Source organism: Coregonus lavaretus, assembly GCF_964263955.1.
Source record: "Coregonus lavaretus genome assembly, chromosome: 6".
NCBI lineage: Eukaryota > Metazoa > Chordata > Actinopteri > Salmoniformes > Salmonidae > Coregonus > Coregonus lavaretus.
This window is the reverse complement of record NC_139993.1, coordinates 62,263,831-62,289,809: the sequence shown is the minus strand read 5'-3', so window position 1 is coordinate 62,289,809 and position 25,979 is coordinate 62,263,831. Positions and strand designations below refer to the sequence as shown.

Below are 25,979 nucleotides of genomic sequence, written 5' to 3'. Positions count from 1 at the left end.
GCGTTAGCCTAGCTAGCACCTATAATAGACCCAGCTAAGCCATCTGACAGCCACCATGAGTCAGCCTGCAGAACATCAACCCTCTGCCACTCCACTGCTGGAGACAGGCCAATGGGAACTGCGCTCTAAAGGGACAGGCCAATGGGAACCTCGCTCTAAAGGGACAGGCCAATGGGAACTGCTCTCTAAAGGGACAGGCCAATGGGAACATCTCTCTAAAGCAGGGGTGTCAAACTCAACTCCTGGAAGGCCTCCTGTTTTTGTTACTTGTTCTTTGTTCTACAGACAACATGCCAGGAAGAACAAATCTTTTGAGTTGAGATATTGTGATTGTATTTAGAGGTTGGACTGTTTGTACTAAAAACAAATGCAATGAAGCCAGCTTTTAGTACAGCAAATCACTAGGGAAAGGGGGATACCTAGTCAGTTGTACAACTGAATGCATTCAACTGAAATGTCTTCCGCATTTAACCCAACCCCTCTGAATCAGAGAGGTGCGGGGGGCTGCCTTAATCGACATCCACGTCGTCGGCACCCGGGGAACAGTGGGTTAACTGCCTTGCTCAGGGGCAGACCGACAGATTTTTACCTTGTCAGCTCGGTGATTCGATCCAGCAACCTTTGGGTTACTGCCCCAATGCTCCTACCCGCCAGGCTACCTGCCGACCCACTACTGGGTCTGTGTGTGCACCTTGTTTGACCAGGTGCAACTGGAGCGTGATGGGGGGAGTGGGCGGTGGAGGGGAGGGGGAGAGAGTGGGGTGGGAGGGGAGGGGGGAGAGGGAGAGGGTGGGCGGTGGAGGGGAGGGGGAGAGAGTGGGCGGTGGAGGGGAGGGGGAGAGCGTGGGCGGTGGAGGGGAGGGGGGAGAGTGGGCGGGGGAGGGGGAGGGGAGGGGGGAGAGTGGGCGGGGGAGGGGAGGGGGGAGAGTGGGCGGTGGAGGGGAGGGGGAGAGAGTGGGGTGGGAGGGGAGGGGGAGAGAGTGGGCGGTGGAGGGGAGGGGGGAGAGTGGGCGGTGGAGGGGAGGGGGAGAGAGTGGGGTGGGAGGGGAGGGGGAGAGGGTGGGCGGTGGAGGGGAGGGGGAGAGTGGGCGGGGGAGGGGAGGGGGGAGAGAGTGATCGGGGGAGGGGAGGGGGAGAGAGTGATCGGGGGGGGGGGGTGGGGGGGTGGGAGGGGGAGAGAGTGGGCGGGGGAGGGGAGGGGGAGAGAGGTCGGTGGAGGGGAGGGGGAGAGAGTGGGCGGTGGAGCGGTGGGGGGGAGAGTGGGCGGTGGAGGGGAGGGGGGGAGTGGCTGGGACAGAGAGGGGGGGTCTGTATGTGTGGCCCAGTATATGCGTGTCAGTATGAGTGTATGAATGGAGTCTCTCATCCTGAATAATTGTATGTACACCGCCCCACTCGACTTGTTCAAATGCCATTGGGATGTTTTTCTCCTGTATCTACTCCCTACCAAAACCAACTCTGTGGCCTTGTGGTTAATGTCCGCCCTAAGATTGGAAGGTTGGAAGTTTGATCCCCGGCGGAGTCATACTAAAGACTGTAAAAATGGGACCTGATGCGTCTCTGCTTGGCACTCCGCATTAAGGAGAGAGATTGGGGGTATGACCCTGGGATAGACGTCCTGTTCAGGGGGTGTACTTGTACAGTGCCTTGCAAAAGTATTCATCCCCCTTGGCGTTTTTCCTATTTTGTTGCATTACAACCTGTAATTTAAATTGATTTTTATTTGGATTTCATGTGATGGACATACACAAAATAGTCCAAATTCTAAAAAATAAATAACTGAAAAGTGGTGCGTGCATATGTATTCACCCCCTTTGCTATGAAGCCCCTAAATAAGATCTGGTGCAACCAATTACCTTCAGAAGTCACATAATTAGTTAGATTGCATACAGGTGGACTTTATTTAAGTGTCACATGATCTCAGTATGTATATATACACCTGTTCTGAAAGGCCCCAGAGTCTGCAACACCACTAAGCAAGGGGCACCACCAAGCAAGCGGCACCATGAAGACCAAGGAGCTCTCCAAACAGGTCAGGGACAAAGTTGTGGAGAAGTACAGATCAGGGTTGGATATAAAAAAATATCAGAAACTTTGAACATCCCACGGAGCACCATTAAATCCATTATTAAAAAATTGAAAGAATATGGCACCACAACAAACCTGCCAAGAGAGGGCCTCCCACCAAAACTCACGGACCAGGCAAGGAGGGCATTAATCAGAGGCAACAAAGAGACCAAAGATAACCCTGAAGGAGTTGCAAAGCTCCACAGCGGAGATTGGAGTATCTGTCCATAGGACCACTTTAAGCCGTACACTCCACAGAGCTGGGCTTTAAGGAAGAGTGGCCAGAAAAAAAGCCATTGCTTGAAGAAAAAAATAAGCAAACACGCTTGGTGTTCGCCAAAAGGCATGTGGGAGACTCCCCAAACATATGGAAGAAGGTACTCTGGTCAGATGAGACTAAAATTGAGCTTTTTGGCCATCAAGGAATACGCTATGTCTGGCGCAAACCCAACACCTCTCATCACCCCGAGAACACCATCCCACAGTGAAGCATGGTGGTGAGAATATTCCATCACGGCACACCAATCTTACCCAGAAACGTAACTTCTTGCAACATTCCCATGAAACGTGTCTAGAACATTTATCTTATACTCTGAGAACATGGCAACCATGTTCTGTGTATGTTTGGTGTGGCGTTGATGGAATATTCTCCTAACCCTCAGAAAACTGGACACATGAATAGTCTTGCTACGTCCAATGTAGTTAGAGTCCGACTGATGTGGGCTTTTTGGGTCCAATACCGAATAATTTTTTTTGGGGGGGAAACTTACCGATGCCGATATATCTGCAGATATATACTGTTTTACAGCGGGGAAATTAAAGTGTCACTTTTCTACACTGAGTTCTCATAAATTGTCATTCCAAAGAGCAATTGTCCAAGAAATATGCTTCAGATGTTGATATTCTTACATTGTGACATCATCATCATGACAATGTACCGATATTCTCTTTTTTTTCTTCCTATTTATTGAATATCGGTTATCGTGGAATTATCATCCAATACCGATATAGCGGTAAAAGGCCAGAATGTCTAGAACATGAATATTGGATATTCTGAGAACATGGTAACCACGTTCTGGGTAAATTCTGTTTGACATTAAGGGAATGTTCTCCTAACTCAAACCCCAAAACATGCTAAATAGGTTCTCAGGAGGTTTTTTGCTAACATGTATATAGAATGTTCCCATAACTAACGGAAAACTGGACACTCAAACATCAGAGGAACATTACGCGAACATTACAAAATGTTCTCTCTCCCTAGAATTGTTAGCTGGGTTCCCGCCATCTCTCCCTCCCTCCCCCTCTCTGTACAGTTCCCCTCCTCTCTCCGGCTTGGACAATGCTGGCAGATCCCCAGTCTTTGTTGAAGAGGAGGGGAACTGTACAGAGAGGGGGAGGGAACTCTCTCTCTGCCTTTCTTGTCCTGATGGATGTTTTCCATCGCTTTGTTCTCTTCTCTCCCCTTCTCTCCCCTCCCCTCCCCTCTTCAACTCTTTTCCCTATTTTCCGCTCTGCTCTGCTGTAGGGTTTGAACAGACAGGTCTATGGTTTCCAGCTAGAGGTCTTGATCTCATACTGTAGATCAGTGGTTCCCAACCTTTTTTGGTTACTGTACCACCAACTGAATTTAGCGCTGCCCGGAGTACCCCTGACGTACCCCCTCGTGTATTTTACCAGTAGCCCTATGGTCTCATGAGTTCTCAAGTACCCCATGTGGATGGGCCGAGTACCCCCAGAGGTCCTAGTACCCCTGGTTGGGAACCACTGCTGTATATTTGTATTTATTATTGATCCCCATTAGCTGCTGCCTTGGCAGCAGCTACTCTTCCTGGGGTCCAGCAAAATTAAGGCAGTTATACATTTTAAAAACATTACAATACATTCAACACCTGCCTTGTTGATAGAGCTGTTAAGAATGCAGTGCAGCGCTTTATTATAGACAGACTTCTCCCCATCCTAGCTACTGTTGTATCAATATGTTTTGACCATAACAATTTACAATCCAGGGTTACTCCAAGCAGTTTAGTCTCCTCAACTTGCTCAATTTCCACATTATTCATTACAAGATTTAGTTGAGGTTTAAGGTTTAGTGAATGATTTGTCCCAAATACAATGCTTTTAGTTTTGGAAATATTTAGGAAAAACGTATTCCTTGCCACCCATTCTGAAACTAACTGCAGCTCTTTGTTAAGTGTTGCTGTCATTTCAGTCGCTGTGGTAGCTGACGTGTATAGTGTTAAGTCATCCGCATACATAGTTAATAGTAAAGATTGAAAAAAGTAAGGGTCCTAGGCTGCTGCCCTGGGGAATTCCTGATTCTACCTGGATTTTGTTGGAGAGGCTTCCATTAAAGAACACACTCTGTGTTCTGTTAGACAGGTAACTCTTTATCCACAATATAGCAGGGAGTGTAAAACCATAACACAGACATTTTTCCAGCAACAGACTATGATCGATAATGTCAAATTCCGCACTCAAGTCTAACAAAACAGCCCCCACAATATTTGTATCATCATTTTCTCCCAGCCAATCATCAGTCATTTGTGTAAGTGCTGTGCTTGTTGAATTTCCTTACCTATAAGCGTGCTGAAAGTCTGTTGTCAATTTGTTTTCTGTAAAATAGCATTGTATCTGGTCAAACACCATTTTTTCTAAAACTTTACCAAGGGTTGGTAACAGGCTGATTGGTGTGCTATTTGAGCCAGTTAAGGGGGCTTTACTAGTCTTAGGTAGGGGAATAACTTTAGCTTCCCTCCAGGCCTGAGGACACACTTTCTAGTAGGCTTAAATTGAAGATGTGGCAAATAGGAGTGGCAATATCGTCCGCTATTATCCTCTGTAATTTTCCATCCAAGTTGTCAGACCCCGGTGGCTTGTCATTGTTGATAGACAACAATTTTTTCACCTCTTCCACACTTACTTTTACAGAATTCAAAATTACAATGCTTGTCTTTCATAATTTGGTCAGATATACTTGGATGTGTAGTGTCAGCATTTGTTGCTGGCATGTCATGCCTAAGTTAGCTAATCTTGCCAATGAAAAAATAATTAAAGTACTTGGCAATATCAGTGGGTTTTGTGATGAATGAGCCATCTGATTCAATGAATGGTGGAGCGGAGTTTGCCTTTTTGCCCAACATTGCATTTAAGGTGCTCCAAAGCTTTTACTATCATTCTTTGTCATTTGTCTTTGTTTCATAGTGTAGTTTCTTCTTCTTTTTATTTAGTTTAGTCACATGATTTTTCAATTTGTAGTATGTTTGCCAATCGGTTGTACAGCCAGACTTATTTGCCATCTCTTTTTCCAGGTTGCAGGCACTGGTTACAGTTTGAAACTTGCTCTTGAGTGGGCAGCCTGATGAAAGCCAGTCAATATTTAAATCACCCAGAAAGTATAGCTCTCTATTGATATCACATACATTATCAAGCATTTCACACATGTTATCCTGATACTGACTGTTAGCACTTGGTGGTCTATAGCAGCTTCCCACCAGAATGGGCTTTAGGTGAGGCAGATGAACCTGTAGCCATATTACTTCAACAGTATTTAACATGAGATCCTCTCTCTAAGCTTTACAGGAATGTGGTTCTGAATATAGACAGCCACACCTCCACCTTTTGGCATTTCTCTTTTCTGTACATCTTATAACCATGTATTGCTGCCATTGTATCATCAACGGTATTATCTAAGTGAGTTTCAGAGATTGTCAGAATATGAATGTCATCTGTTACTGGCAAATTATTGATTTCATGAACCTTGTTTCTTAAGCTACATATGTTAACGTGGGCTATTTTTTTACACTTTTCTTGGAAGCTTGATTGTTTTTCTTGCTTTACTGGGAAGCTTAGCAGAGGTAGACATGCTTGGGTTCTTTTTATTAGTGCAGGGTAAACTGCACACAGTGGACTTCCTGGTTGGGCACACCACCTCAGTGCTAACAGTATAACTCTGGTTCATAGGCATATGATTACTGATTAGATCATGCTGTGTCTACTCCCTGAGGAGTTTTGTGATTCTGGTATCTAGAGTTATCATCACTAATCCTGGTCCTGGAGAGTTGATGGTGTGCAGGCTTTTGTTTCAGACCTGCACTAAAACACCTGATTTTTAAGATATGTACTTCACTGTAAATGAACTTACAGAAAAGTGTCTGTTCACAACCCAACTCCCAGGACACACAACTAATCAACTTGTATTAAAGACTGTAGCAACCTGTATCTCTCCATTACCAAGGCTGATGATGACCACTGTCCCTGTAGTTCTACAATAGATTCAGTGGAATTTCCCATCCCTTAGCCCTGTGTTCTATCTCCCATGGCAACCCAGTGAGTGACCCCTGACCCCACTCGGTGGTGACTCAGCCGTTCTCATATTTAGCTCTAGTCATGACTCCACTTATCTCCACTGTTAGCCATGTTGACTCATCAGTCTTGAGAAGCTCTCTACTCCACTTCAACTCTTTGACTGTATTCTTAGTCCAATCACCTGATGGAACAAAAAGGTAAATATAAGGTCAGTGACTGAGGAACAAACGTTGAAGGTTAATCAGTTAGACCCTGTTTCTGTTCCAAATTCCAAAGAATTCAAATCACCAAAAACTTGTGTTGTCCATTCAAATTTAGATGACTGTGAAATGTGGTTCCAAGGAACTGTATCAGTCAGCCGTGGAAAAGGTATGGCCATAGAATTAGGAATTACAATACTAGTAATTTAATACGATCTCTATGGGTATGGCATGGTAAAGGTGAAGTACTCTGGCTGACGTGGTGTTGCTGCTGCTTGTGAACAGGGGAACTGCCTGATGGCTGGGAGCAGGCTGAAAATCCTCAGGGAGAAACCTACTTCATAGACCACAAAACAGAACGAATGTCCTGGTTCGACCTGCGTGTGGACGCTCACCTCAGTAAGTAACCTCTGGACCGCAAGCGGACCGCAAATCCTCCCCCCCCTCCAAATCGCTACCTGTGCAACCCTCCAACCAATCAACTCCCTTCACCCCTAAAGTCCCCTGATCACTCACTAGCACTGCACTAATCAAACTGTACACCTTGATCTCTCATACCTGACCCTTGACCCTGTGCCCCCTTAGGGGCAGAGCTCTCATACCTGACCCTTGACCCTGTGCCCCCTTAGGGGCAGAGCTCTCATACCTGACCCTTGACCCTGTGCCCCCTTAGGGGCAGAGCTCTCATACCTGACCCGTGACCCTGTGCCCCCTTAGGGGCAGAGCTCTCATACCTGACCCTTGACCCTGTGCCCCCTTAGGGGCAGAGCTCTCATACCTGACCCTTGACCCTGTGCCCCCTTAGGGGCAGAGCTTTGCCTGTGAGAAGCTACAGTGCCTTCAAAAAGTATTCATACCCCTTGACTTATTCCACGTTTTGTGTTACAGCCTGAATTCAAAATGGATTTAATGTTTTTCTCACCCATCTACACACAATACCCCATAATGACAAAGCGAAAACATGTTTTTAGACATCTTTGCAAATTTATTGAAAATGAAATACAGAAAAATCTAATTTATGTAAGTATTCACATCCCTGAGTCAATACATGTCAGAATCACCTTTGGCAGTGATTACAGCTGAGAGTCTTTCTGGGTAAATCTCTAAGAGCTTTCCACACCTGGATTGAACAATATTTGCACTTCTTGCCATAGATTTTCAAGCAGTTTTAAGTCAAAACTTTAACTAGGCCACTCAGGAACATTCAATGTCGTCTTGGTAAGCAACTCCAGTGTAGATTTGGCCTTGTGTTTTAGGTTACTGTCCTGCTGAAAGGTGAAGTGTCCAAGTGTCTGTTGGAAAGCAGACTGAACCAGGCTTTCCTCAAGGATTTTGCCTGTGCTTAGCTCTATTCCGTTTATTTTTATCCAAAAAAAAGTCCCCTAGTTCTTGACAATGACAAGCATACCCATAACATGATGCAGCCACCACCATGCTTGAAAATACACTGTACAAAATTATAAACGCAACATGTAAAGCAGGGCTGCCCAGCCCTCTTCCTGGAGATCAACCGTCCTGTGGGTTTTCAGTCCAACCCTAATTTAACACACCTGATTCTACTTATTAGCTGCTCAACAAGACCTTAACTAGCTGAATCAGATGCGCTAAATTAGGGTTGGAGTGAAAACCTACAGGACAGTAGATCTCCAGGAAGAGGGTTGGGCAGCCCTGATGTAAAGTGTTGGTCCCATGTTTCATGAGCTGAAATAAAAGATCCCAGACATTTTCCATACACACAAAAAGCTTATTTCGCTCCAATTTTGCTAGTGAGCATTTCTCCTTTGCCAAGATAATCCATCCACCTGACAGGTGTGGCATATCAAGAAGCTGATTATACAGCATGATCATTACACAGGTGCACCTTGTGCTGGGGACAATAAAAGGCCACTTTTTTAAAATGTGCTGTTTTGTCACACAACACAATGCCACAGATGTCTCAAGTTTTGAGGGAGTGTGCAATTGGCATGCAGGAATGTCCACCAGAGCTGTTGCTAGAGAATTGAATGTTCATTTCTCTACCATAAGCCGCCTCCAACGTCGTTTTAGAGAATTTGGCAGTACGTCCAACCGGCCTTACAACCGCAGAACACGTGTAACCACGCCAGCCCAGGACCTCCACATCCGGCTTCTTCACCTGCGGGATCATCTGAGACCAGCCACCCGGACAGCTGATGAAACCGAGGAGTATTTATCTCTGTAAAAAAAAAAAATAATAATATTCAGGCTGTAACACAACAAAATGTGGAAAAAGTCAAGGGGTGTGAATACTTTCTGAAGGCACCGTAGTAGCTGGAGGAATGCTTGGCTTGGACAACAGCTGGATGGAGCTGAACCTGGGTTTCAGTGGCGATATCTGAGTATCGCCTAGAAACCCAATCACATGCCCGTCTCTAGATGCCAAGTCTGATTCTAATAACCAATGAGGGTGCCAAGTCTGATTCAGAAAGCCAATGAAAATTACCAATGATTCTCCTGATTCCTAAATGTGATAGGGTCACTTTCTGCCTTGACAGTGCTCTCGTAGCCTTCCCTGCACGATTGATTTATTGTGTGTGTGGGTGTTTGACATATGCGTCTGTGTGCTTGTATTTGAACTAAAGTCTGTTTTAGTTTATCAGTGTTTTAGTAAGTGATGTGAGGGAAATAGTGAGAGGTATATCTGAGGTGTGTTTATGCGAGGTATGTGTATGATTTGGATTTGGTGTGTCGATAAAGTGTGTGTGTGTGTGAGATGGCGAGAACCAGGAGGGTAGACCATTAGCTCTGGTCAGTCTCAGCAGCACCACCAGTTGGACTACTAATGGGGTCTCCCAGGGCTGATGACTGGGGTCTGATGACAGGGGCCAGGCCAGGGGTCTGATGACAGGGGCCTCTCAGGTCTGATAACGGGGCCATGATTAGGGGTCTGATGACGGGGGCAAGGCCAGGGGTCTGATAACGGGGGCCAGGCCAGGGGTCTGATGACAGGGGCCTCTCAGGTCTGATAACGGGGCCATGATTAGGGGTCTGATGACGGGGGCAAGGCCAGGGGTCTGATGACGGGGGCAAGGCCAGGGGTCTGATAACGGGGGCAAGGCCAGGGGTCTGATGACGGGGGCCAGGCCAGGGGTCTGATGACGGGGGCCAGGCCAGGGGTCTGATGACGGGGGCCAGGCCAGGGGTCTGATGACGGGGGCCAGGCCAGGGGTCTGATGACGGGGGCCAGGCCAGGGGTCTGATGACGGGGGCCAGGCCAGGGGTCTGATGACGGGGGCAAGGCCAGGGGTCTGATGACGGGGGCCAGGCCAGGGGTCTGATGACGGGGGCCAGGCCAGGGGTCTGATGACGGGGGCCAGGCCAGGGGTCTGATGACGGGGGCCAGGCCAGGGGTCTGATGACGGGGGCCAGGGCTGATAAGACAGGGAAGGGTCAAGGGAGCCTCTCTCCTCTCGTCACGTTCCCCAGTTCCTCACTCATTATCTGGGTTATCTGTGGAGCTCCATCTCGCCACAAAACCCTGTCAGGTCCCTAGAGAGATGTGGTAAGAGACTGACTCAGGCAAAACTGCAGAGGAGAATTAAGTGGTGTTTAAAGTGGTGTCAGATTAAAACATGTGAATTGTTTTCTGCCTATAGACTGGTTTAAACCACGAGGAGAGAAACTGATCATAGGGCCCTATAAAATCTGTTTACATTTTTTGCCTAATTTCGTTCAGTTTTCCTGCATTGCCTCCTTCAGAAAGTTGAAGGGAAAATACGAATCCTGATGCATTATTTCTTATGATATTCTTGGGCATATTAATACATATTCCAATACGTTTTTTGGAATTTTTTTGGATTATGTGATTCCGTCCGTTCTCCACATCACAGATTTGATAGGGCCCTTATATATGTTACCCTTGACAAAAACTCCTTTGAAGAATATAGAAAACATTAACTTACAGTTCAATGTCTTTAGTTAATACTGACCTTAAATTATTATGCCTTTTTACAAGAGTTTTAGGCCAGACTTGTGACTCCCTCGCTCCCCCAGCCAGTCGCCCAAACGGGGGTCCTGTTGCACAAGAGGCTGTCTTCGGAGACTGCCTGTGCGTGAGAAGAGAGTGTGAGCGCTTCTGCCTCCCTGGCCCCCGACCACTGTCCACACACACACACACACACACATATGCATACACACACACACACACACACACAAATGCATGCACACACACACACACACACACATGCATGCACACACACACACACACACACATATGCATGCACACACACACACATATGCATGCACACACACACATATGCATGCACACACACACATATGCACGCACACACACACACATGCACGCACACACACACACATATGCATGCACACACACACACACACTGTCCCCCTTACATGCGTCACTTTCACATTAACTCCCTCAGTTCTCTTATCAAATGTAACACACACTGACAGACATTAACTGGTGGAGTGTGTGTTAAGGAGCTCTTGTTTGGAACAGGGGATGGTGGAGGTTTTAATGCGTTGCATATTTTCGAGAGTGGAAGCGTTTCTCTGTTTTTCCACCGTTTTTTTTTTTTTTTGCTGACCCTGTTGGACAGCTGTTTCTGGGAAGTAAACGAAACAAGAAGGTCTTTGTTGGCAGAGCAGCCCCACTAAGACGAAGTACTTACTGGCTCCCCCCTTTTCCTGCTCTCTCTCTCTCTCTCTCTCTCTCTCTCTCTCTCTCTCTCTCTCTCTCTCTCTCTCTCTCTCTCTCTCTCTCTCTCTCTCTCTCTCTCTCTCTCTCTCTCTCTCTCTCTCTCTCTCTCTCTTTTTCTCTCTCTTTTTCTCTCTCTCTCTCTCTCTCTGCTGATATGGTGGCTGGGAGCTGTGAGGTGGTGCTGGCTCGTCATCTTGTTGCCCTAATCTATCTGATCATGTGTTTTCCATCATGGTAGTCGGTCGGTGTGACACCCGGTGCTAGCCTGGAAGAGGAGGGTGGGGAGACGGAGAGAGGAAGTCGTGGAGAGGTTAGAGAGGGTGGGGAGACGGAGAGAGGAAGTCGTGGAGAGGTTAGAGAGGGTGGGGAGACGGAGAGAGGAAGTCATGGAGAGGGTGGGGAGACGGAGAGAGGAAGTCGTGGAGAGGTTAGAGAGGGTGGGGAGACGGAGAGAGGAAGTCGTGGAGAGGGTTAGAGAGGGTGGGGAGACGGAGAGAGGAAGTCATGGAGAGGATGGGGAGACGGAGAGAGGAAGTCATGGAGAGGATGGGGAGACGGAGAGAGGAAGTCGTGGAGAGGGTGGGGAGAGAGGTGGAGGAGAAGAGTGAGGGAGGGAGAGAAGAGGAGGGGGGGGGGGGAACAGGAGACTGCAGAGGAGTGTTATTTTACTTATGGCTAAGGCTGTGTGGAGCACATCTGGCCAGACTGCGGTCTGTTTTCTGCAGCCCCAAACTGCACTCTCTGACAGGGTGTGTCCTGCCATGTCCCAGACCCGATCCTAAAGATGCTGCTCCGTGTGTTTCTGTGTGCAGTTGCATGCATGCCATCCGTCTGTTTGGCCCCTATCCAAACCCAGTGCCTCTACTCGGGCTATTTGGTTTTATAAAAACAAGGAATAATTCCATATTCCCATCATGTAATGAACCCTAGCCCAGGCCTCTTAATTGCTGTAAACGTAATCTATTGGATATGTTTGAATATCTAATGGTGGTTTCCTGTGCAGGTTGACATTTATTGGGATGAGTCTTGTTCTACAGGCAGAACTGAGCGATTTACGCTAGGTGGGCCAGCTGCAAAGTCAAAATTGGCTATATTGTAAAAACATTTGCATTTTTGTTAGGCATTATGGTTAGCAGTGTGGTTAAGGTTAGGTTTAAAATCAGATTTTTTTTTTTTTGTTGCTTTGTGGCTGTGCCAGCCTAGTGACCGCTCTGCAGAGCTTCCTCCAGAATAACCTGCGTTTCCTGTCTGCCTCCTTGACCAAACATGGAGACTGTTGCAACTAACAGCTTTGGAACCAAAATGGCCTCTGGGAATTACATAATTGAGTTTAATAGGAAGATTACGGATGGGTATTTTCCCGAATTGTGAAGTATGTTATGTAACGTTAAGGGGCTCTGAGGAAAACCTTATGGTCCACAAATGTGTTGCTTTATAGAAAAGAATACACTGCATGACAGCTAGGCCTAAAATAGATTTCTCTCATCAGACCCCTGGCCTTGCCTCTCTATATGGCTAACTTTCCCCCCACACGTTGAGTCTGTGTTGAGGGAAAAGGAGGGTAGGTAAACTTTGCTCTTCATCCAGACTTCAAGTAAACTACAAGTCCAGCTGACAGATGGGGAGAGAGAGAGGCACACTGAACTGCCAAGGGAGAAGGGGGAAGGAGTGTGGAGAGTGAGAGGAGATGGAGGGGAGGGAGGGAGGGAGGGAGAGCGGGAGAGAGAGTCTCCACAGTGAAACCACCAGACTGTCTGCTTTCTGTGCCATGTGCCTTTTTAACTCCACATCTGGCCTTTACTGCTACATTTATGCCATGTGTGATTCGGTTACGTGACACACACACAGGATGACTTTGTGTTCTGGACAATCGTTTAAGAGTTAAAGATTACGTTTTTATCCAATGCTATTGAAAAGGTACTGCTGAATCTGCACTTACGAAGACCTACATTGAATTGCGAATAATCTTGTCATGTAGACGAGTGAATGCAGTGACCAAAGATTGCCTTGGTCAGACATAGTCACATTTCTCCCTCCCATTCAAACCCAAGGCAGGCTCTATCCTGTCTTGTCCTGACCCAAGGCAGGCTCTATCCTGTCCTGTCCTGACCCAAGGCAGGCTCTATCCTGTCCTGTTCTGACCCAAGGCAGGCTCTATCCTGTCCTGTCCTGACCCAAGGCAGGCTCTATCCTGTCTTGTCCTGTACAGTAACTAAATACTGTCTGCTTGTTGATAGGGCTGTGGCGGTCATTCAATTTTGTATGCCGGTACCCGTCACGCAAATAACTGCCGGTCTCACGGTAATTAACCGTTAATTAACATAAACACATTTAGCATCTCCTGGCTTCCACTCATAGCCAACAAGCCACTGATGCAGACATTTGGAACATCTACATTTTAAAAAGTCTAATAAATCCATGTAATATAGCCTACACCTTCACAATAAATCCATTATTTATTTTAGGCAGGTCTAAAGAAACATAATGATATGAGGAAAATTTTGCCTATTTCAGAAGAACAGAATAGCATACTCTGAGTTGTCCTTATGTTAGGTCCTGATCTGGCTATGCCATATGGCTGTGGGCTACACTAGTTCATTTAGCAGTCAATATTTGCTTAGAATTCCCATGGCATTATTTTATAGTAAGAAGAATACAATTGAACATAGCTGAATAAAATATAAATCATATTTTCCCCAAACGATTTCAGAGGGAATGCGCACATGCAGCTATTCTGTGTTGAGCGGTTAACAAAGTGCTAATTTTAAACAGGTCCTTCTATATGCTTAAAGCTGCAATATGTAACTTTTTGGGCGACAGACAAAATTCACATAAATGTGAGTTATAGGTCTGTCATTCTCATTGAAAGCAAGTCTAAGAAGCGGTAGATCTGTTCTATGTGCACTATTTCTATGCTTCCAGTTAAGTTTCGTTTTTGCATCTTACTTTCGGTTTTGTACACCAGCTGAAAATACAATATTTTTGGTTATGGAAAATATATTTCACAGCTGTTTAGATGATACAATGATTTTCTACACTATATGCTTGTTTTGTCATATAAACTGAAATTAGGCAAACTATTAGAATTTTAGCAACCAGGAAATGGCGGGGAGATTTCTGCATAGTGCAAACCTTAGGCAATACAGTGCCTTGCAAAAGTATTCATCCCCCTTGGCGTTTTTCCTATTTTGTTGCATTACAACCTGTAATTTTAATGGATTTTTATTTGGATTTCATGTAATGGACATACAGAAAATAGTCCAAATTGGTGAAGTGAAATGAAAAAAATAACGGAAAAGTGGTGCGTGCATATGTATTCACCCCCTTTGCTATGAAGCCCCAAAATAAGATCTGGTGCAACCAATTACCTTCAGAAGTCACATAATTAGTTAGATTGCACACAGGTGGACTTTATTTAAGTGTCACATGATCTGTCACATGATCTCAGTGTATATATACACCTGTTCTGAAAGGCCCCAGAATCTGCAACACCACTAAGCAAGGGGCACCACCAAGCAAGCGGCACCATGAAGACCAAGGAGCTCTCCAAACAGGTCAGGGACAAAGTTGTGGAGAAGTACAGATCAGGGTTGGGTTAAAATTTTTTATCAGAAACGTTGAAAATCCCACGGAGCACCATTAAATCCATTATTAAAAAATGGAAAGAATATGGCACCACAACAAACCTGCCAAGAGAGGGCCGTCCACCAAAACTCACGGACCAGGCAAGGAGGGCATTAATCAGAGGCAACAAAGAGACCAAAAATAACCCTGAAGGAGCTGCACAGCTCCACAGCGGAGATTGGAGTATCTGTCCATAGGACCACTTTAAGCCATACACTCCACAGAGCTGGGCTTTATGGAAGAGTGGCCAGAAAAAAGCCATTGCTTAAAGAAAAAAATAAGCAAAAACGTTTGGTGTTCGCCAAAAGGCATGTGGGAGACTCCCCAAATATATGGAAGAAGGTACTCTGGTCAGATTAGACTAAAATTGAGCTTTTTGGCCATCAAGGAAAACGCTATGTCTGGCGCAAACCCAACACCTCTCATCACTCCGAGAACACCATCCCACAGTGAAGCATGGTGGTGGCAGCATCATGCTGTGGGGATGGTTTTCATCGGCAGGGACTGGGAAACTGGTCAGAATTGAAGGAATGATGGATGGCGCTAAATACAGGAAAATTCTTGAGGGGAAACCTGTTTCGGTCTTCCAGAGATTTGAGACTGGGACGGAGGTTCACCTTCCATGGCCTAGTCAAAGCCCAGACCTCAATCCAATTGAGAATCTGTGGTATGACTTAAAGATTGCTGTACACGGCAGGTAGCTTAGTATTTAAGAGCGTTGTGCCAGTAACCGAAAGATCGCTGGTTCTAATCCCCGAGCCGACTAGGTGAAAAATCTGTTGATGTGCCCCTTGAGCAAGGCACTTAACCCTAATTGCTCCTGTAAGTCGCTCTGGATAAGAGTGTCTGCTAAATGACTAAAATGTAAATGTACATCAGCAGAACCCATCCACCTTGAAGGAGCTGGAGCAGTTTTGCCTTGAAGAATGGGCAAAAATCCCAGTGGCTAGATGTGCCAAGCTTATAGAGACATACCCCAAGAGACTTGCAGCTGTAATTGCTGTAATTGGGGATACTCAGTCACTACAAAGATACAGGCGCCCTTCCAAAATCAGTTGCCGGAGCGGAAGGCCAATGGCGATTTTAAAACAGTTACAGAGTTTAATGGCTGTGATAGGAGAAAACTGAGGATGGATCAACAATATTGTAGTTAAGCCACAATACCACCCTAAAGGACAGAAGGAAGCCTGTACAGATTAAAAATATTCCCGAAACATGTTAGCAAAAAATGTGGCAAATAAACGTTTTGTCCTGAATACAAAAGCGTTATGTTTGGGGCAAATCCAGGTCGGAGGGCCTAGGTATGTCGGAGGGCCAAGGTATAGCGTAGCCAACAGGCGAAGGGACTGCTTAATAAACGACCTGTTGGGGCAGGCAGTGTGGAAGACCAGGAAACATGAGATGCGAGGGGTGTACACACCCCAGAGCTGTGCTGCTGCTGCTGGCTCACACTGGAGCGTGTAATGGGGGGGCTGGTGAACCGTCTGGGAGACTTTGTAGAGTGGTGGTGGTGCGTCGGCGGGTTCTATGCATTCGCATTGAATTTGAGTCGGACATAGGGGGCTGGCTAATTATTAACGACCGCAAAGACAACTCATTTACTGCTTGATAATGATTTAATAGTCTTCAGTAGAATTAACTGATGATTAACTGGCTGAAGACTGTAGTCATGTCCCCAAATCAACGCTCTCTGATTTTTGCAGGGGGTTAGTCTAATCTGACCATCTGCTTTCTCTCTTAAGCACAGGAGCAGTAGTCTATCCATATGACTGGTGTGCTTTTAGAGTACGTGGCTGAGGCTCTGTTTACAGTGAGAGCTAGGTCAGGTTGTTTCTGAGTGTTTTTGGCAGACTGTCATCTCTGCTCACTGTTTACATCTGAGGTTGTACTGGTGTGTGTGTGTGTGTGTGTGTGTGTTTGTGTGTGTTTGTAGGGTCATGCAATTTTGTATGACAGTAAAACTTACCGTATGCTTCCCAGTATTATGATAATTTCTTTTATACTTTTGTTCGTTTCGGTGTTCGGCAGGTATTTTTTCGGCTGTTCGTGCGCACACGTTTTTTGTTTTTAGGCAAGCTGAAGTTAGGTAGCCGAAGTCCACGCCCCTTCGTCGTTGATTGGCCAACAGTACTACTCATAGTAGTACGGTTTTATGCATATTTTTTCCCCTCGAGAAACACACACATCTTAGTTTGATGTAAAATTGCACGACTAAGACCTCTGCAAAAAAACGTTAAAATGAATGAAAGATTTCTTGATTTATCTTGAATTAATTCAGACAATTTTGAGGAAGGGTTTCTGGCTATGTTGCTACGGTGGCTCAAGGGGGACAAATAACAGTAATATTGCCTCCTCTTTAGATCTTTAGGGAGTATGTGAGCAGACGTTGGCTTAGCCTAGCCATGTTCTGCTATGACCGCGGTCACCATAGTAACCGTTCGAAAATCACTTTTTTTTTTTTAAAGCCGTACATTTTCTCCTCACTTCCTCACCATTCATGATTTGAAATGCAATCAAGCATTTTAGTTTTAAAATAACAAAGCGACCCTTGAATAATTAGCATAAACAATAAATAAACCGTTCCACTGTTTTTAGTCTTTGCTGTAATAAAGGCTCTACAAAAAAAAAAAAAAAACGTACAAGAGAAAAATATTGTAATCTAACAGCACCTGTTTGTCACACTCAATACGCACGCAGAACTTGGTCCTTAACTTATTTTTCTTGATTTCCAGTATTTTCCACAATTAGTCAAATATATCCCACACATCTGACTTCCCCCGTTACGAGTTTATTTGTCACGTCCTCTGCATCCATTATGCTGTTACGGTGTCCGGAGTTGTTATAACCAATTTATTGATGTGATTTATGATAGGCTATAGGTCAGGCCCCATTGGTCACGTAAAGAGAGCAAAGGTTGAGGGAATAGGGAATGTTTTTCCTAAACAAATGAGAGATATCGGTAACAGAACTTTTCAGTCAGAAATGTCTGTAATTATGTTCCAGCTTCAGCAACACGGACAGCGCGATAAAGACTGTTGATGTTCTGTGGTGGTCGCTGCAGTAGGGAGGAGAGAGAGAGACAACGGGTGATGATGTTCTGTGGTGGTCGCTGCAGTAGGGAGGAGAGAGAGAAAACGGGTGATGATGTTCTGTGGTGGTCGCTGCAGTAGGGAGGAGAGAGAGACAACGGGTGATAGTCACACAGTCGCTCGCTGTCTTTTTCTTTATTTTTTTATTTTATTTTATTTTATTTTTTACAGCGCAGCAAGTCTGAGCCGGGCGGCACAATCAAATCGGACTACCCTCTAGTCGGACTACCCTCTAGTCGTTTGTGTGTCTTAATTATTTCATCAAACAGTGCGCTTAAAGCATCAGACAAGCTCAGTGCATATAGTTGATTTGATTAAAAACATTTGATGTGTCTATATATTGAAAAATACACGTTTTCTACCTATCGATTGGTTGAAAGAACAGACGACCCTCGGTCGACCAGGAATGCCCATCAGTCCCGTCTTCGGTCAGCTGGGTGAGCCATCTCTACACTGGACTCACTAGCTGGACTCTGGCTCCTTCCCAGAGCAGATGTGGAACTAGTGAAGTGAGCTGAGCTCAGAGTTCAGAATCAGCTCCTGTTCACCTGATTGACTAGACCTAAGAGAAATGTCTGTAGTAGGACTGTGTACATATCAGAAACAGTCACACTATCACATTACTATCAGCCTAAAAAAAGAGACAAAAAGCCTCACCTTTTTGTCTCTGTTCTCCACTGGAATTGTTGTTTCTAGCCCTAATCACAACCCCTTCCCTTCTCTCTGTCTCTCCTTCCACAGTGATGTCCCAACACCACCACCAGCAGCACCTGCAACACACCCAGCAACAGCAGCCCCAACAGGCCCAGGCCCAAGCCTTGGGTTCGCCTGGCTCCCTCCCCCAGCAGCAGAGCTCCCAGGCTGGGATGATGAGCCTGTCCAGTCCCCTGGGCGTGGTGGTCAGTGCCCAGCAGAAGATGAGGCTGCAGCGCATCCAGCTGGAGAGAGAGAGGATCCAGAGACGCCAGGAGGAGCTCATGAGACAGGTGAGGCAGTCTAGCCCTTCAACACTAGCCTTTCAACACTGGGCCCTCAACACTAGCCCTTCAACACTAGCCCTTCAACACTAGCCCTTCAACACTAGCCCTTCAACACTAGCCCTTCAACACTAGCCCTTCAACACTAGGCCCTCAACACTAGCCCTTCAACACTAGGCCCTCAACACTAGCCCTTCAACACTAGCCCTTCAACACTAGGCCCTCAACACTAGGCCCTCAACACTAGGCCCTCAACACTAGCCCTTCAACACTAGGCCCTCAACACTAGCCCTTCAACACTAGCCCTACAACACTAGGCCCTCAACACTAGGCCCTCAACACTAGGCCCTCAACACTAGGCCCTTCAACACTAGGCCCTTCAACACTAGGCCCTCAACACTAGGCCCTCAACACTAGGCCCTCAACACTAGCCCTTCAACACTAGGCCCTCAACACTAGCCCTTCATCACTAGGCCCTCAACACTAGCTCTTCAACACTAGCCCTTCAACACTGGCCCTTCAACACTAGGCCCTCAACACTAGGCCCTCAACACTAGGCCCTCAACACTAGGCCCTCAACACTAGCCCCTCAACACTAGCCCCTCAACACTAACCCTTCAACACTAGGCCCTCAACACGAGAACTTCAACACTAGACCTTCAACACTAGGCCCTCAACACTAGGCCCTCAACACTAGCCCTTCAACACTAGCTCTTCAACACTATGCCCTTCAACACTAGCCCTTCAACACTAGGCCTCAATGCCCAGCTGCTCAAACCTAGAGTATTTATCCTTTAATTAGGCAGGGGAATTCTCATTGAGACCAAAGTGTCTTTTGCATTACAAAAGAGCCAACAATACCACACAGACAGAGAGCCTGCTCTATTCTCAGACCTCCAGTCCACGTTCTGTTTATCCCACACCTACAAGCCGCTGGAGACTGTCTGGAGAGACCCGATACACCACTGGGAGACCTGATACACCACTGGGAGACCTGATACACCACTGGGAGACCTGATACACCACTGGGAGACCTGATACACCACTGGGAGACCTGATACACCACTGGGAGACCTGATACACCACTGGGAGACCTGATACACCACTGGGAGACCTGATACACCACTGGGAGACCTGATACACCACTGGGAGACCTGATACACCACTGGGAGACCTGATACACCACTGGGAGACCTGATACACCACTGGGAGACCTGATACACCACTGGGAGACCTGATACACCACTGGGAGACCTGATATAAACCCTAATCAATCCTTATCTGCTCTTTCCTCTTAGAGAGACGCCTCGACACGATTTGTATTCAGGCTAAACACACACTAGCATGTATGCATTCAAACACACACGCACACAAACACGTTTTGTTCTATCCCCGTGGGGACCTAAAACTGATTTCCGTTCAAAATCCTATTTTCCTAACCCAAACCCTAAACTTAACTCCTAAACCTAACCACTAACCCCTAACCCTAATTCTAACACTAATTGTAACCCTAACCCTATCCCCTAAGCTTAAAATAGCCTTTGTCCTAATGGAGACATGGGAATTGTCCCAACGAGGGAGAATATTTCTTGTATTACTATCCTTTTAGGGACTTTTGTGTATTCTAGGTCCCTTCAAGAAGAACAAACACACACACACACACACACACAAACACACACACACACACAAACACAAACAAGCCAGCACATCACGTGCCTCCTCCGAGCACAATGAGTAAAGGCTTTCCCAGAAGACTCTCAGAAAGACAGCCAATGGAGCTCTTAGCTGGACAGTAGTTTGTTTTGAGCGCAGGTTTTGGGCCTTTCTATGGAGTAGGGGGGGTGGGGAGTAAACATTAGCGCCCACTAGTGGCCGAAGGGGGTAGCTACCAGCGACTCTATTCTCTCTGTTATTCTAGACCACCTGCTCATCCACTTACAGGAAGGCAGGCTCACATAGAGAGAGAGAGAGATGCACACCAGTTTGTTTACCGCCTTTTATTGTCCAGCCAGTGACCTCATCCAGGAAGTGTTTATCTCACCCAGAACTCCATGGCTCTGTCGGCCCATCCTGAGCACTTAGCAGCACTGGCTGGGGTCTGTGTGGTTGGCCAGGGGTAGGGGAGAAGCGTTGTTAGTGTGTGTTATAGGGCTGTGTGTGAGTGTGTTATAGGGGTGTGTGTGTGTGTGTGTGTGTTATAGGGGTGTGTGTGTGTGTGTGTGTTATAGGGGTGTGTGTGTTATAGGGGTGTGTGTGAGTGTGTTATAGGGCTGTGTGTGAGTGTGTGTGTGTTATAGGGGTGTGTGTGAGTGTGTGTGTGTTATAGGGCTGTGTGTGGGTGTGTGTGTGTGTGTGTGTGTGTGTGTGTTATAGCGGTGTGTGAGTGTGTTATAGGGGTGAGTGTGTGTGTGTGTGTGTGAGTGTGTGTGTTATAGGGGTGTGTGTGAGTGTGTTATAGGGGTGTGTGTGTGTGTGTTATAGGGGTGTGTGAGTGTGTTATAGGGGTGTGTGAGTGTGTGTGTGTGTGTTATAGGGGTGTGTGTGAGTGTGTGTGTGTTATAGGGCTGTGTGTGAGTGTGTTATAGGGGTGTGTGTGTGTGTGTGTGTGTGTGTGTGTGTGTGTTATAGCGGTGTGTGAGTGTGTTATAGGGGTGAGTGTGTGTGTGAGTGTGTGTGTTATAGGGGTGTGTGTGAGTGTGTTATAGGGGTGTGTGTGTGTTATAGGGGTGTGTGTGTGTGTGTGTTATAGGGGTGTGTGTGTGTGTGTGTGTGTGTGTGTGTGTGTGTTATAGGGGTAGGGGTGTGAGTGTGTGAGTGTGTTATAGGGGTGTGTGAGTGTGTTATAGGGGGGGGTGTGTGTGTGTGTTATAGGGGTGTGTGTGTGTGTGTGTGCGTGTGTGTGAGTGTGTTATAGGGGTGTGTGTGTGTGTGTGTGTTATAGGGGTGTGTGTGTGTGTTATAGGGGTGTGTGTGTGTGTTATAGGGGTGTGTGTGTGTGTGTGTGTGTGTGTTATGGTGTGTGTGTGTGTGTGTTATAGGGGTGTGTGTGTGAGTGTGTTATAGGGGTGTGTGTGTGTGTGTTATAGGGGTGTGTGTGTGTGTTATATGGGTGTGTGTGTGTGTGTGTTATAGGGGTGAGTGTGTGTGTGTGTTATAGGGGTGAGTGTGTGTGTGTGTTATAGGGGTGTGTGTGAGTGTGTTATAGGGGTGTGTGTGTGAGTGTGTTATAGGGGTGTGTGTGTGTGTGTGTGTGTGTTTATAGGGGTGTGTGTGTGTGTGTTATAGGGGTGTGTGTGTGAGTGTGTTATAGGGGGGTGTGTGTGTGTGTGTGTTATAGGGGTGTGTGTGTGTTATAGGGGTGTGTGTGTGTGTGTGTTATAGGGGTGAGTGTGTGTGTTATAGGGGTGTGTGTGTGTGTGTGTGTTATAGGTGTGTGTGTGTGTGTGTGTGTGTGTGTGTGTGTGTGTGTGTGTGTTATAGGGGTGTGTGTGTGTTATAGGGGTGTGTGTATATACATATATTCTGACAGTAGCTTCTCTAATTTCCGCTGTCCTCTCCTAGACGATCTCGCTGCTCTGGTCTGTGTGACGGTCTGGAGGTAGATCCCTTTAACCTGTCTGTTCACTACCTTATATACAGTGAGAGAAAAAAAGTATTTGATCCCCTGCTGATTTTGTACGTTTGCCCACTGACAAAGACATGATCAGTCTGTAATTTTAATGGTAGGTTTATTTGAACAGTGAGAGACAGAATAACAACAAAAAAATCCAGAAAAAACGCATGTCAAAAATGTTATAAATTGATTTGCATTTTAATGAGGGAAATAAGTATTTGACCCCTCTGCAAAACATGAGTTAGTACTTGGTGGCAAAACCCTTGTTGGCAATCACAGAGGTCAGACGTTTCTTGTAGTTGGCCACCAGGTTTGCACACATCTCAGGAGGGATTTTGTTCCACTCCTCTTTGCAGATCTTCTCCAAGTCATTAAGGTTTTGAGGCTGACGTTTGGCAACTTGAACCTTCAGCTTCCTACACAGATTTTCTATGGGATGAAGGTCTGGAGACTGGCTAGGTCACTCCAGGACCTTAATGTGCTTCTTCTTGAGCCACTCCTTTACATTTTCATTACATTTACGTCATTAGCAGACGCTCTTATCCAGAGTGACTTACAGTTAGTGAGTGCATACATTATTTTTTTATTTTCATATTGGCCCCCCCTGGGAATCGAACCCACAACCCTGGCATTGCAAACGCCATGCTCTACCAACTGAGCTACATCCCTGCCGGCCATTCCCTCCCCTACCCTGGACGACGCTGGGCCAATTGTGCGCTGCCCCATGGGTCTCCCGGTCGTGGCCGGCTACGACAGAGCCTGGATTCGAACCAGGATCTGTAGTGGCACAGCTAGCACTGCGATGCATTGCCTTAGACCACTGCGCCACTCTGTGTGTTTTGGGTCATTGACCACTGCCTTGGCCGTGTGTTTTGGGTCACTGTCATGCTGGAATACCCATCCACGACCCATTTTCAATGCCCTGGCTGAGGGAAGGAGGTTCTCACCCAAGATTTGACGGTACATGGCCCCGTCCATCGTCCCTTTGATGCGGTGAAGTTGTCCTGTCCCCTTAGCAGAAAAACACCCCCAAAGCATAATGTTTCCACCTCCATGTTTGACGGTGGGGATGGTGTTCTTGGGGTCATAGGCAGCATTCCTCCTCCTCCAAACACGGCGAGTTGAGTTGATGCCAAAGAGGTCCATTTTGGTCTCATCTGACCACAACACTTTCACCCAGTTCTCCTCTGAATCATTCAGATGTTCATTGGCAAATTTCAGATGGCCCTGTATATGTGCTTTCTTGAGCAGGGGGACCTTGCGGGCGCTGCAGGATTTCAGTCCTTCACGGCGTAGTTTGTTACCAATTGTTTTCTTGGTGACTATGGTCCCAGCTGCCTTGAGATCATTGACAAGATCCTCCCGTGTAGTTCTGGGCTGATTCCTCACCGTTCTCATGATCATTGCAACTCCGCAAGGTGAGATCTTGCATGGAGCCCCAGGCCGAGGGAGATTGACAGGTCTTTTGTATTTCTTCCATTTGCGAATAATCACACCAACTGTTGTCACCTTCTCACCAAGCTGCTTGGCGATGGTCTTGTAGCCCATTTCAGCCTTGTGTAGGTCTACAATCTTGTCCCTGACATCCTTGGAGAGCTCTTTGGTCTTGGCCATGGTGGAGAGTTTGGAATCTGATTGATTGATTGCTTCTGTGGACAGGTGTCTTTTTATACAGGTAACAAGCTGAGATTAGGAGCACTCCCTTTAAGAGTGTGCTCCTAATCTCAGCTCGTTACCTGTATAAAAGACACCTGGGAGCCAGAAATCTTTCTGATTGAGATGGGGTCAAATACTTATTTCCCTCATTATAATGCAAATCAATTTATAACATTTTTGACATGCGTTTTTCTGGATTTATTTGTTGTTATTCTGTCTCTCACTGTTCAAATAAACCTACCATTAAAATGATAGACTGATCATTTCTTTGTCAGTGGGCAAACATACAAAATCAGCAGGGGATCAAATACTTTTTTCCCTCACTGTAAGTGTTGTGTTCAGTCCATACAGCTCCAATGTCACACTAATCGACATTGTTATAAAGCCTCTATTCAGCGGCCTGGGCGGAAAGCCCCTTCCCTTTACAGATACATCCAGCCATTTGTTATACTCACTGCCCATCAGATGAATGGGAAGCTGGTGTTTCTCAGGTGACTGTGCACTGGGAGTTAGTTGAGCCCCAGGCGGGGAGACTGACACGACCCAACGATAGAAACCGTGTCAGGGCAGTGGCACAGGTGAAGGGTAGTCCGCCCCCCCACTCCCTCCCTCCTAGTCCCACCAGTGTAGACCTGTCTTTGTGTGTGTGGGTAAGATTATCTTATGGCAGAAAGCACAAACATGTCACTTATTCCGTGGCCCACATCCTTTAAGACTATTAGCCAATCCCGTCCTGAGGCACGTGTGTGTGTGTGTGTGTGTGTGTGTGTGTGTGTGTGTGTGTGTGTGTGTGTGTGTGTGTCTTCACATCAGATAATTGCTGTGTAATTCACACACTCACTACCATATTATTAAGGCCTGAAAAAACACTACTTGGTTAATTTTCCTGGAGTAGTTGGAAGAAGCAGATTCTGTTATGGAGTCAGCAAATGTTTCTCCTCAAGTGCAGTAGCACACAATGTGTTCTTGAACAATAATGAACATAGTTTCAGTAATCTTGAATCTCTCCTCCTCCCCCTCCTCTCTCCCCTCTTCTCTCACCCCTCCCTCTCCTCCCCTCTTCTCTCTCCCCCTCCTCTCTTCTCCTCTTCTCTCTCCCCCTCCGCTCCTCTCCATCCCCCGTGCTGCCTATTGCTTTCCCCTAGGAGGTGGCGCTGTGTAGACAGCTCCCCTTGGACTCTGAGAGCATGGCACCAGTGCCCACTCCCTGTGGAAACCCTGCCCAGCCCATGACCCAGGGTAACATGCCCACCAACGGGTCCGACCCCTTCCTCAACAGGCAAGTGCACTCCTGACTCCTCCCATATGTTACTCAACTCAATTCAAGGGCTTTATTGGCATGGGAAACATATGTTTACATTGCCCAAAGCAAGTGAAATAGATCATAAACAAAAGTGAAATAAACAATAAAAAACATTAAGCATTACACTCACAGAAGTTCCAAAGGAATAGAGACATTTCAAATGTCATATTATGGCTGTGTACAGTGTTGTAATGATATCTCTCTCTGTTTTGCTTCTCATCTCCTCTCTCTCTCTCTCTCTCTCTCTCTCTCTTCTCTCTCTCTCTCTCTCTCTCTCTCTCTCTCTCTCTCTCTCTCTCTCTCTCTCTCTCTCTCTCTCTCTCTCTCTCTCTCTTTCCCTCATTCTCCCTTCCTTTCTCAACACCCCCTCTCCCCTCTGCCTCTCTCCCTCTCCTCCTTCTCCTCTCAGCCAGTCTTCTGCTTTCAGTTTTCAAGCTGGGGTGTGTGATCAGTTGGTTATTAGACGG

The 25,979-nt window shown here is 46.5% G+C and overlaps 1 protein-coding gene across 3 annotated transcripts in view; it reads left to right on the top strand.

Moving 5' to 3' along the window:
* LOC311131654 (WW domain-containing transcription regulator protein 1-like) overlaps positions 1-25,565 on the top strand; it is a 60,151-nt gene extending 34,586 nt beyond the window's left edge. Inside the window, exons 3-4 of one of the 3 annotated variants that reach the window (XM_084164761.1) lie at positions 18,705-18,949; positions 25,358-25,565. In XM_084164761.1, coding sequence (XP_084020887.1) covers positions 18,705-18,949; positions 25,358-25,504 — 392 coding nt within the window. In that variant the 3' untranslated portion in view covers positions 25,505-25,565. Of the gene's footprint in view, positions 1-18,704; positions 18,950-19,832; positions 19,999-25,354 lie in introns of those variants that run through there. The other 2 variants (XM_084164760.1, XM_084164762.1) reach the window with 2 other exon arrangements.
* Positions 25,566-25,979: the final 414 nt, after the last annotated feature.